Source organism: Pteropus alecto, unplaced genomic scaffold, assembly GCF_000325575.1.
Source record: "Pteropus alecto unplaced genomic scaffold, ASM32557v1 scaffold7, whole genome shotgun sequence".
NCBI classification, from domain to species: domain Eukaryota; kingdom Metazoa; phylum Chordata; class Mammalia; order Chiroptera; family Pteropodidae; genus Pteropus; species Pteropus alecto.
In genome coordinates this window covers 64,399,988-64,413,329 of record NW_006494614.1, presented here as the reverse complement: position 1 = coordinate 64,413,329, position 13,342 = coordinate 64,399,988, and the positions used below count along the sequence as shown (strand labels likewise).

Sequence of the window (13,342 nt, the reverse complement as noted above, 5' to 3'; positions counted from 1 at the left end):
GAACGGGGGTCCAGGGAGATGGAGCCTCAGGCACCACTGGTACGAGGGTGGTTGGTTCACATCTGGCAGTGCATCTGGCCTTGAGCATCAGAAACCTTGTCAAAGTATATGGCTTTTCACCTAGCCATTTTCCTGGGTCAGATTTGGGTGATTTTTTTTTTTTTTTTTAAGGAAATTTTTTAAAGGACTTAACAAAGATGTTCATCAGAGCATTATTTACAATAGTTAGTCCTTAGAAATAATTTAAGTGTCCAATAGAGGATTGAATAAATTATGCTACATCTGTTAAGAGAGTATGACACAGCCATAGGTTCAACTCTAGGCTTTATGATCTAACTTAAATAAGCATTTCTTTTGTGAAGTCTGGACATTTGCAGCACCAGCTTCATGGGTGGTTAAATGACATGGTGTCTGAAGTGCCTGGCAAGGCCATAGTCAAGGGCTCCCTGGCCGTTCACCATCCCCGGCAGTAGTGACTGGTAAAAATCAGGGATTTGAAGAATATTTAATGACAGGGAATAAGTGAAGCATGTAACTTTGTGTGATCCAAATGTCATTACAGATCTCTGTTTTTATGTGCAGAGATAAAAGGTCTCTGGGGATGAGATTGTAGGTATATTTTATCTTTTTATAGTTTTCAGTATCTTCCAAGTTTTCTCTGGGAGCCTCTTAGTATTAAAAAGCATGTATATATACGTACGTCAAAACTATCAAAACATGCACTGTACAGTATGCCAGTGACAGCTCAATAAAGCTTAAAAACAGCAAATAACAGATCGTCCTCACTCTCACCGTGTCAGTGTTAAAGTACTTAGATGGGGGTGTGGGGAGGGGCGAGGCCTACAGAGGGGAGACTGTTCTCTGAGCTGGGGGGCTCAAATACAATAGGGGCTGTAGTAGCCAAGATGCAGAACAGATGGGGGTGGGGACCAAGAGAGGAAGAAGGTCCTCCCCCTAGGGTCGTTGGCACCCAAGTGTGCAGACGTCATGGCTAATACAGTGTGATGGGCACTTGGCCAAGGGAATGATGACGGTCAGTGGGGCAGTGGAGGAAGGAGTGAATGAACCTGCCTGGGTGGCCACGGACCTCAGTCCTGAGTACGAATTGACGAAGCAGCTAAGATAGGGAGAAGGCACTGTAGGCAGAGGGGAGAGCCTGGGCAAAGGCATGAGAGATGAGCTTGCATGGTGTACTCATTCAGGGGGTTGGGGCAGGAAGCAAGCCGCAGAGGGATGTGAGGCCTGAGTGGGCCATGGTGGAAGGATGGGGTGTGGGGATGTGGGCTGGGGGCTTGGGGCAGATGTTGGGGACAACTAACTTCCCATGGTCTAAGAGATTAATGGGTGGCAGGGAGAGCATGGAGGAAGGTGTCTGCTCTGGGGAGGGGAGTCTGGTGGGGCCAGTGCCTAAGAGGTTGCCAGTTGTCTTTCGGGAGGGACTTGGCAGATGAACAGAAGGGCTGGTCTTGGAGGGTGGGCAGGTCTGGCTGTTGGGAGCCCGGGATTCCTGTGTGGAGGTAGGGCAGCATGTGGGGAAGTGTGCCAGACTTATGTTTGAATCCCTCTCTGCCACTTGATAGCTGTGTGGCTTTCAGAAGTCCTTAATTTTCTGTAAGTCTCAGTTTCCTCATCGGCAGGATGGGACAACAACAGCACTTCCTCGTTTAAGGATCTGCTCTGTGTGAGCCATCATTAAGTGATGGTCGTATAGCATCTCCATCCGACTTCCTGTGGTTGCTCTAAAGTGGATTTTTCTTTCTCACCTCTCAGATTGCCAGTGTCCTGACGTCACTGAGCCCCTCTGTCCTCCTCACTTTGGTAAGTGGCAGGTATCCAGGGGCCAGGCTGTGTTTGTGCATGGGGAGGGGTTTTAGGGAGCTGCCTGCCCCTGCAGAGGTTGGGACTATAGGGGAGGACTGAGAAACTGAGAGGAATGGTCATCGGTGATTGGTAGTGTCACCTTGGTCTGAACAGCTGGATTCTCCAGTCTCTTTGTCCCCAATTCTCTGGTCTCCTTTGGATGTGCTGTGTCCTGTCATGAGGCCACTGTGGATGAGACACCATACCCACTCCAAGGGTTAACACCTGGCTAGAGGATGTATTTGTATCACGCTGAACACAGAGGATTTGTGGATGTAGAATATTGATTTGCTTCCACCCCATGTCTCCTCCATTGTTAATAGAATTTGAAAAACACACCCTTGGTGTCAGGGCGGGGCGGGGCTGCGTAGCCTGTGGGGGCTCTCGGGCTGTGAAGGGGCTCAGAGGAGAAGCCTGCTTTCTTGTACTTCTTTAACCTTGGGAGCTTCAGACATGAAGAGTGTACAACCCTTCTTCCCTCCCAAAGTGACCCTTCTCTCCTTTGTTAATCGATTTTTACAGAAATAGTTTTTCTTGGTTATTTTTGTTAGCACGTCACGTGGTCTGTTTGTCCTGTTGTGCTATTGTGACGGCTGAGAAGGAAGGTTGTGTTAGGGGCTTGTGGTCACATACAGTCCAGTGTGTTTTATTGGGGGAATTCCATTACCCATCATCCTGCAGGTTCTGAGGAAGAAGTGGCGATTTAAAATGACTTACCTCTCCTGGGATGGCACATTTTTCTCTGAATCTTTTGTTTTATCTTCGCTCCTGTCTGAGTTCCACTTAGAGTCTCCTTACAGTTGGGAAAAGGAGAGGAATGTGACACAGCATCTTTGGAAGGGCTAGATTTGACAGTGCTCTCTAGAACAGTCAGTGGGGAGCATGTGCATGAGATGGGGCTGGCCTGGGACAGCAGGTTGCTAGTAGGGGGCGGTCCCGGGCCAAGCTCTTCTCATCCAGCCCCTACCTGTACCTGAGCAGCCTGCTGGTGTCTGCAGAGTGCTCTGACAGCGGAGATCGTGTGTTCTCTGCTTTTCAAAATGCAGCAGAAAAAGGAGGTCTTGCCCTTGTGCTGGGGCCCGGCTCAGAGTTACGTAAAAGGCAGGGAGAGATGGCTTCGCCCGGCTGGGCTGGGGCTCCCAGTTCTTCCCCGGTCCTGAGTCTGGCCGGAGGAGGCAGGCTCTGCAGTGCAGGCCGTGGAGATGCCACTCTGATGTCTCTGTGCCCTCACACTCCCTCTCTTCCTCCAGCGTGGAGTCAACACCGACAGCGGCAGTGTCTGCAAGGAGGCCTCCTTCGAGGGCATCAGCAAGTGAGTCCTGGGGGCCTGGGAACTGCCTTTCTCCATTCTCACAGCTCCCATCTCTGCCAGCAGGCCCTTGTCAGTCTGCGGACTGGACACAAAATACGCAAACTGGAGAATGCTAAAAGAGGGTTAGACTGCGCATTTTGAGGAAATGTTTAGAAAAATAATTTGCCTAAATTCACTTTGACTTTTACTCTAAGGAACAGATGCCACTTCTCTTGAGTTGAATAATGAAAGTGCAGGCCCGCTGAGTGCTCAGGCAGCCCGACCGCTGTGCACGCACAGGCAGGCCCCCACCATGCCACGCTTTCCCCTCCAGAGCCCTGCTCCCAGCGCCTCCGTCTTTGTTCTTAGCAGCCCCTCCTCTTACTCCTAGCCCCGAACCTCTCCCAGCCCTGCTCATAACTCCCCCGTGTCCGTGCTGCCTCCACCCCAGATAGTGACCCCCTTCCCTGCCCTCTCTCAGCTGAACACCAAGCCGAGCCACAAACCCTGTTCCCCCTTCTAGACCTTTCCAGGCAGGAGGACAGATGTTGTGCACAGGGAGTGCAGCACCTTGCTCTCCTTGCCACCCTCACGCTGTGGTTCGTGGAGAGTGCTCTGTCCCTCTGGGCTGGGCTGGCTGGCCCTGTGGGGGTCTGTAGAGTCTGCATTGCTGGCCCGAGGCTACAGTGGACAAGCCCTTGTGTATGTGTGTGTGTGGCGGGGGGGTGGGGGGGGTGGAGGCAGTACCTGCTCCTCCAGGCTGCTGGGCTGGACAGCTCCCAGCCATTTCCTGTACCTCAGTCGCAGCCCCTCCCCCACCACACTTACTCTGCGCCACCGTGTCCTCTGTCGTCCTTTAGTGGACTGAGGCAGTGACAGAGGAAGTGCCTTATAATTATGTATGAGCCTGAGCCACGGGAATTTGTGTGTATGTGAGATGTCGGGGTGATTAGGAGGATTCAGAGCTCATAAATATGTATCACTTCCCCCAGTGATAAGAGCGATAGGGCAGGGGGATCCAGTATCAGGTTTGCTTCTTCTCATGGCTCAAATCTCTGCATCCTCTTGGGATTTTCCCCAGCATGGCCACGCCTCCCACACTGGCAGTGGTTAGCCGGGCTCCTCGAAATGTTGGCCATAGCCTAGGCCCTAGTGGGGGTGCATAATCCGCTGCTGCCTGTCTTGGGCTGAGCCTCCCTGGGCCCCCCAGCGCTGCCAGATACTGGTGTTCCGGCACCCTGCTCACCTGCCTCCACTGTCACCAGTGGTCCCCAACACCATGGTGCTGGTGGAGGAAGGAGCCTTGGTGGCTGCCTCACTGACTGGTTCTGTGATCTTAGGAGAACTTGCCCTCTGAACCTCGGTTCCCCCATGTGTAGCATGCTTGGGCTTGTGGAGACGAAATATCGCACTCACCTGGAGCCTGGTGTGGAGCTGGTGCTCACAGGCAGCCCCCACTGAGTCCTGTTGCCCCTGAGCTTCAATCTCCCTGTCTGTGCAGTGGGCCAGGTAGACTCGAGGATCGCTGATTACAAGACTCCTGGTGTCAGGGAGCTGTGGGGCTTCCTGGCTGTGGGCCTTGGCTTGCCCGCTCCAGAGGTCTCTGCTTCAGAGAATGTCTGCTCAGCACCCTGGGAACAGGTCTGGTGGGTGGTATGGCAGGCATGGTTCTTGGGAGAGAGCTCAAGATATAGCCCCTGAGAGGAGAGCACTGCTGGCTGCTCTCTAAGTTTTCCCGGGGGAGATGGGGGGCTCAGGGACATCATCACTGTCATCCCCACCCGCCCTGGGAGCAGTGACGATGTGAACCCGATCTCTCCCTTCATAAACAGACCCCAGTTTCTGTCCCCTGTTGCTCCCTGAGTCTCTGCAATCCCTGCCAAGAGCCCAGAAGATGGTGTGCTCTGCCAAACCCACACCCACCTGGTCAGCATTTGGGAGCATGTTAAAATTTCATTCATTCATTCATTCATTCATTGTTTTGGGAGGCTTTTTACAGAACCAAGAATTGCCCTAACTTTGCATACTTTCCCTAGGTGCTGGGCTGGTCCTTCTCTAACTCATGGTCCAGTCCAGATGGGGGCCTACCACAGGGTGCTACCCCAGACCCCTCACTGCTGCCCTGGGGGATTCCTTCCCAAACTCTTGTGGGGCTGAGTTTTCTGACTTGGCTGACACACTGCACATGAAAGCCCTCTCGTGTATCTCTCTGCTTTGGGGTCCCCTGGCCTGCTTGTGGTATTCCCTCCCTCTTGTCCCTGGAGGTTTGTCCCCCATGCCTCCCTCTGGGCCTCCCCTCCCACTGCGGCACCCTTCGTGTAGCTCCATGCCATGGGCACTGATCTTGACAGTGGCTTCTGTCTCCAGCTGCCTGCCAGTGCCTTTCTCTTGTAGAGAGTCATGTCCACTTTCCTGGGGTGTAGGTGCAGCCCAGCCCCCTGCCTCCCACCCACCCCTGCTGCTAGCACCTTGACTCTGCCACCTCCTGACCTCTATGCCAAGCTAGAGAGGCCCTTGTCCTTGAGGGCCAGTGCGGCTCATGGACCGAGTTCACCTGCCTGCTATGAGCGGCTCCAGCTGTTTGCTGGAGATAATAATAGCCTGTTTCCTAAGCAAGATGAATCTTGCTGTCGTCCTGCTTTCTAGTACTCAACTGCTTCTATCACCGGTCAGTTCTCACAGCCCTAATGATGTGCCTTATTCCTGAAATTTTAGGGTTTGACCCTTTTGAACTTCTCTGCAACACCTCCCATCTTAGGTCCTTGATTGACCTGTTTTAGCAGAAGTTCAGGTTTGGCCTCTCGTTTTGTGCACATGGGCTATATCCCAGGCTGCCTTTACCCCTTGGCCTGGGGAGAGGAGGGAGCTTTTGGTAGAATGGTGGCCTCACCTGTCTACACATGCCAGAGTCTCTGGGTCCTGGTTTAGCTGAGTGAGCAGCCTGTGACCTCTCCAAATGTGGCTTCTGGGGGTTGGCTGCCTTGGGTCTGTCACATTTGGTCCTGGGAGACCTCGGACACCCCTCTACCTTCCCAGATCAGGGCTGGGTCGCCTGCTCCCTACAACAGGGAGTGTGCAAGGTCTCACAGTGTTGGGGTCGTGGAGGACCCAAAGCAGAGAGAACAGGGAGCCAGAGGTGGGGTGGGGGTGGTAGATATGCTCTGGCATCTCTCAATGGCCTGAGATCCCTGGGCTCAAGGGATGTGGTTTTCTCCTCTGTGGGGAACCAGGGGTGTGATTGTGATGGGATGAAGGGAGCAGGTGGGGACAGTCTGCCAGGCCTCAGGCTGAGTTTGGCCTCTGGCCCAGGCCACAGTTCTCATGTATGGCTGCAGGTGTGGAAGGAAGGAGCAGGGCCCTCTGTGGGCTCTGGCTGGAGGATGGGGTCAGGTGCTCATTGCCAGGTCTTGGTGATGGCATGGCCAGGCTGGTCTGGGGCTGGAGCTAGGTGAAGCTGAGGTGGAGAGGGTCGCTCTGCAGTCAGGAGGACATGGGGCTTCTTCTTAGAGGCTGTGGCCACTGCGACTGCCTGGAGCGGTTGGTTCGCGCAGCCTAGGAGCAAAGTCAGACGTAATAGATGTCGGTTAGCATCTAAGGGGGTGGGCTGTAGAGCAGATTTTCCTGAGAGAGATGCTGACTATGGAGGAAAAGGGGTGGTCTTGGGGGCCCAGGTGGCCTGAGTCGAGAGTCACTCATCTATCAAGTTTGCATAGCTTAATAGGGTGCCTTTTTGGCAGGAGAGTTACCCCCAAAGCAGGCAGACTGTGCGCCCAGGAGCCTGGGGGAGGGGGCAGTGAGTTACAGAGGGCTCTGTTTCACATTGTTGTCTGACAGAGAAATAGGGTCGATATTTAACATCAACTGGTTATTCAGGATAAGTGTATTTCTTATCTTTTGGCATTACTTAAATTGCCTTGCATATTTGAAGAGATTTGGTTATGAATTAATTCCATTTAAATAAGCAGTTAAATATGAAATTGCTGAATTTGGGGATCATTAATGCAGGAATATTAATATTCTAAGAAGTGAATTTTAAAATCCAGGTAGCAGAGGGACATTATTAAAACTTGACAATTACAGCAAAATGCCAATATATGATGTGAGGACGTTGGCTTTCTGGTTGCTGTTAACTTGTGTATCAAGTTAGTATTTGAGACTGGGCTTCTGATTATGGCCCATGGAATGTCCACAAGGGGATGAATCCTAAAGGGACAAGAACCCACCTCAGCCCCTAGGAGGGGTCCAGGGTGGGGTCCCTCGCAGGGCCTGCTCTCCAGGGTTGGAAACTGCAGGGAGGAGGCAGGGGTGGTTGGGCCCCTACCTCACCCTCATCACCCAGCCCACAGGTGGAGCCCGCCAGGGAGGTACCGTCTGCTTCCAGAACACCCCCTGCCCTCACAGGCACTGGTGGGTTTGTCTTTCCACAGTGATCACATGCTCATCACAGAGAGTGCTAACTAGTTCAGTGGCTAAAGCAAGGAACATCCAAATCTTATTGCCCCAAGTCAAACGCTGTCCACACTGGGGAGTGTCTTTGGACTCTTCTGTGTGTATCCAGGTGTATTTGGATGTTTTTGTGTCTGAGTGTGCATTTGTGTGAGTTTATGTGTTTCCGTATGTGTATATATTTGGGTGTGTCTCTGAGTGTGTGCCTGTTGTATACACATCTGTGTGTGTCTGTGTGTGTCTGCGTGTGCCTCTTTTTTAAGTGTATGCTACCTGTGTGTTCATCTTGTCTGTTGTGTTTATGTTCCTGTTATCTGTGTGTTTGTGTCTGTGTGCTGGGTCACTTTGCGGCTCGTGGGTGCGTGGGCGCGTGTGTGTATACGCACGTACATTTTGTGAAGTGAGATTTTACTGGTGTGTTTGGCTGTTGAGGAGATAGGCCGTTGCTTTTCCTAATGTCAAAGTGACATTTGGCAAAATGGGAGGCAGAGAAGTGTTGTCTTGATTTATGTCATCTGCTGCTCTGTTCTTCACACTGAACCATGTTGGCTGCCTGGTTTTCTCTGATATTTCACAAGTAGGGCTTTGATTCTACAACATTTTGGTTGACTTTGAATTAAGTAGTCTTATTTGTGTCGTTAGAAATCTGGACACTTTGGCGATCTGGGTTCCTGTCAGCCCGCCCATACCCCGTTCCCTCTTCTCTCCTCGGCCCACAACCATCCTCATAGGGCTCAGCCGGGAGTGGGGGTGCCAGCCTCACAATCACGGCAGCAGATAGTTGTTTTCAAACACCAATAATGAGGTGACAGAGCATCCCTGGGTGTCACAGGGCTGCATGCCCTGTGTGATACCCTGGCTTGAGACGGAGCAGGGCTCAGAATGCAGAGGGGTGAAGGCTTGCCAGGGCTTTTCTGCTGAGGACTGTCTTTTGTGCTCGGCCACATCATGCTTCCCTAGATGTCTTACTGATAGTTTGAGCTGCGGGTCACACATGACACGGTGTACCAAAGATGTGTCCTCGATCTGATCCTTTTGTCTCCAGGGGTCCCCTTTTCAATTATGTTTATCTTATCAAAGAACAACTTTTGGCTATGTAGATTTTTCTTTATTATATATTTGTTTTTTATTTCATTGATTTCTGCTCTGTTTAATATCCTTCTAATTTCTTTAGGTTTATTTGTTCTTTAGCTTCTTGGGAAAGAAGAAAGGGACTTTCTTGTGATGGGAGCTATAAAATCTTAGATCATTGCTTTCAATGTTCTTTTCCACTGAATGCATTTAGAGCTATAAATTTTCCTCTGAGCACTGTTTTAGCTGCATTTCAGGGTTTATGATATTTCATGTTTCTATTTTCTAATTCCATTATTTCTTTGAACAGTCTGTTTAGAAGTCTATTAATTTCTAAACAATTTGGGATTTTATAATTTTATTTCTGTTACTGATTTCTAGTTTAACATTACTGTAATCAATGAACATTTTTTGTATTTCAACACTTTGAAATTTGTTAAAACTTCCAGCTTATCATTAAGATAAATGTTTCTTGTGTACTTGCAGAGCATGTATTCTGCAGTTGTTGGCTGTAGTGCTCTGTGTGTCAATTAAGTCAGGTTGGTTAATTTTATTATTCATATTTTCTACATCTTTTCTGATTCTCTGCTTGTTCTTTCACCACAAGAGGTATGAGAAAATCTCACACTCTGTGAATTTATTTCTTGTTTTCATTCTGTCAATTTTTATAAGTTGATTTTATTGAAATAAAATTTACATACAGTAAGATTCATGATGTGTCTAATTAAGCTTTAAAAAACAGCTATTGGACTATACACTTAAAAAATGGTGCATTTTATGTTATGTGTGTTTACCACAATAAAAAAGTCGATTAACCATAAATATATGGGTTTATTTTTGAATTCTCAATTTTATTCCATTTATATGTCTTTCCTCATGCCAGTACCACACTATCTTTATTACTCAGCTTTACAGTAAGTATTTAAATTGGAAAAATGTCAGTCTTCCAACTTTGCTTCTCTTTTTCAAGATTGTTTAGGCTGTTCTGGCTCCCTTAAATTTCCATACAAATTTTAGGATCAGCTTTTCTTTCTGTAAAGAAGCCAGACGAGGTTTTGGTGGAAATTGCATTAATCTGTAGCTCAATTTGGGGAGTATTGTCATCTTAACAAAATTAATCTCTCAAATTCATACACATGGGGTATTTTCCCATTTATTTAGATCTTCTTTAATTTTTAAGTGATGTTTTGTGATTTTCAGTATGAGTCTTGAACTTAATTTATTCCTAAATATTTTATTCTTTTTGATGCTATTGTAAATGGAATTGTTTTCTTAATTTTATTTCCAGATTGTTTATTGCCGACATATAGAAATGTATCTGATTTTCGTATGTCGATCACATATCTTGTAAACTTGCTTAACTTGTTTACTAGCTCTAATAGGTGTTGTGTGTGTGTGTTGCTTAGATTTTCTATCTACAAGATCATGTCATCGATAAACTTATTAGATAGTTTAACTTCTTCCTTTCCAATCTCAATGCCCTTTATTTCTTTTTCTTGACTGATTTCCCTGGCTAGAACCCCCAGTGTTGAATAGAAGTGAAGAGAGATGACATCCTTGCCTTGTTACTCATCTTAGGGAAAAGCTTTTAGTCTTTGACCGTTAAATATAATGTTAACTGTGGGTTTTTTGTAGATACCTTTTATCAGGTTGAGGAAGTTCCCTTCTCTTCTCAATTCGTTGAGTGTTTTTGTCATGAAAAGATGTGGAAAATTGTGAGATTTTTTTGCTACATTTATGTGATTTTGTCCCCTATTCTATTAATATGGTCCAGTAGCTTGATTATTTTTGTATGTTGAAGTAACCTCATATTCCTGGGATAAGTCCCACTCGTTCATGGTATATAGCCTTTTTATATGTTGATGAATAGATACTGTTTGCTAGTATTTTGTTGAAGAGTGAGTGAGTGAGTGTGTGTGTGTGTGTGTGTGTGTGTGTTTATAAGGGCTTTTTATCTATAGTTTTCTTGTGATCCCCTTGTCTGATTTTGGTATTAGGGTAATACTGACCTCATAAAATGCGTTGAAAATATTTTTTCCTCTTCTAGTTTTTGTAAGAGTTTATGAAGGATTGGTATTAATTCTTTTTTAAACATTTGGTAGCATTTATTAGTGAAGGCATTTGATCCTGGGCTTTTCTTTGTGACAAGTTTTTGATTACTAAGTCAATATCTTTACTTGTTATAGGTCTACTTAGATTTTTTTTTTCTTGTGTCAGTCTTGGTAGTTTGTGTCTTTAGGAATTCTTTCTTTTCATCTTGTTTATCCAATTTATTACCATATGGTTGTTCATCACATTTCCTTATAATCCTTTTGGTTTCTGTTTAGTCGGTGGTAATGCCCCTCTTTTATTCCTGATTTCAGTAACGTGAGCCTTCTCCTTGTTTCTTGGTCAGTCTGGCTAAGACTTTGCCAGTTTTGTTGATCTCTTCAAAGAGCCAACTTTTGATTTTATTGATTTTCTGTATTATTTTTCTATTCTCTGTTTCACTTACTTTAGCTCTAATTTTTATTATTTTGTTCTTTCTGCTTTGGGTTTAATTTGCTTTTCTTTTTCTATTTTCTTAAGGTGGAAGGCTAAGTCATTGATTTAAGATAACTTTCTTCCTTTTTGATATAGGCATTTTCATCTATAAATTTCCCTTACAGAACTGCTTTAGCTGAATCTTGTACATTTTGATATGTTGTGTTTTTGTTTCCATTTGTCAGTATTTTTAGTTTCCCTTGTGATTACTGACCCATTGGTTGTGTAGGAGTGTATATTTAATTTCCATATATTCATGAATTTTTCTTCTGTTATCGGTTTCTAATTTTATTCCAGTGTGATGGAAGGACGTACTTAATATGATTTCAGTTCTTTTAAATTTATTGGGAGTTAATTTATGGCCTAATATATGGTCTTTTCTAGAAAATATCCCACGTGCAGTTGAGAAAATGGGAATGGGTATTCTGCTGTTGGGTGAAGTCTATTAGGTCTAGTTGGTTTGTAGTGTTGTTCAGGTTTTCTCTTTCTTGGCTGATCTTCTAATTGTTCTGTCCATTACTTCAAGTTTCCACTTGTTGAATTGTTTTCTTCCTCTTCAGTTCTGTCGGTTTCTGACTGATATATCTTGGCGGTGTATTGTTACGTACATATATGTTTATAATAATTACATCTACTTCATGAATTGATCTTTTTAAAATACTTTTTATATTTTATAAAATGTCCTTTTTTGTCTTTAGTAAAACTTTTTGTCTTAAGACTTACTTTGTCTGATGTCAGTATTGCCATGCCAGCTCGCTTTTGGTCTTTGTTTGCATGATACAGATATAGCTCGACTTACAGTGGGGTTATATCTCAGTAAACTCCCTGTAAGTTGAAAAAATTGTAAGTCAAAAGTTAGATAGGAGAAGAAAAAAGTTACACATTTTGTGCTTCTCAACACAGATTTATAATTATTGCTTTATGTAGTTGTCATTTAAGTTAGGAGGAAAAAAAGGAGTTATAACAAAAAATACACTTGCACTGTCTTTATACTTGCTCATATAATTACCTTTACTAGAGAGTGATGATACTTTTAATACATTTAACTTACTGAACATCATAGCTTAGCCTACTCTATCTTAAATGTGCTCAGAACACTTACATTAGCCTACAGTTGGGCAACTATCTTGACTTTCACCTCAAGAGTAATTGCTGCCACCTTCTGCTCCTCACAAGAAGCAGAAGACACAGATGGGTGTTTTATAGACATGATGGGATGCAAAACCACAAAAACAACAATGTACAACAAACACACAGTGTACAGCGAACTCTGGCAACACAGTACACTGGAGGGTATGGGTTGTTTATCCCCGTGATTGTGTGACTGACTGGGAGCTGCAACTCACCGCCACTGCCTAGCATCACGATAGAGTATTGTACCCCAGAGAGAGTATTGTACCGTGTTTCGATGGCTTGAGGAACGATCAAAATTTGAAGTATGGTTTCTACTGAATGCATATTGCTTTCACAGCATCGTAAAGTCGAAAAATCTTAAGTTGAACCATCAAGTTGGGGACCATCTGTATATTTTTTTCCCATCCTTTCACTTTCAGTCTATTTATGTCTTTGAATCTAAAGTATGTCTCTTCAGAGCATATATTTGGATCATTTTTTTTATACATTCTGCCAATCGTTGCCTTTTAATTGGAGAATCCATTTACATCTAAAGTAATTACTGATAAAGGACTTCTCCTGCCATTTTGTTATTAGTTTCTATATGTCATATGTCGTTTTTGTTCCTCAGCTTCTTCATTGCTACCTTCTTTTGTATTTAATTGATTTTTTATAGTATATGGTTCTGATTCCTTTCTCATCTCCTTTTCTGTATGTTTTAGTTATTTTCTTAGTTGTTACCTAGGGGATTACAAATGACCTCTTAGACTTGTAAATAACAACCTAGTTTGCATTAATAGTAACTTATTTCCAATAGTATACAAAAATTTTGCCCCTATATAGTTCCATTTTTCCCCTCCGTGGTGTTCTTATTGCATACAGATTGTATCTTTACACATTTTGTGCTTCTCAACACAAATTACAATTATTGCTTTGTGTAGTTGTCTTTTAAGTTAGATAGCAGAAAAAAAAAGGAGTTATAAACAAAAAATACATTTACACTGCCTTTATACTTGCTCATATAATTACCTTACTAGT

General features: G+C 45.2%; 1 protein-coding gene across 1 annotated transcript in view; it reads left to right on the top strand.

Moving 5' to 3' along the window:
- Positions 1-13,342, top strand: part of PEPD (peptidase D) — a 111,195-nt gene that overhangs the window by 21,832 nt on the left and 76,021 nt on the right. The window contains exons 5-6 of the mRNA XM_006926787.3: positions 1,771-1,818; positions 3,111-3,172. Of these exons, the coding sequence (XP_006926849.1) occupies positions 1,771-1,818; positions 3,111-3,172 (110 nt within the window). The remainder of the gene's footprint in view (positions 1-1,770; positions 1,819-3,110; positions 3,173-13,342) is intronic.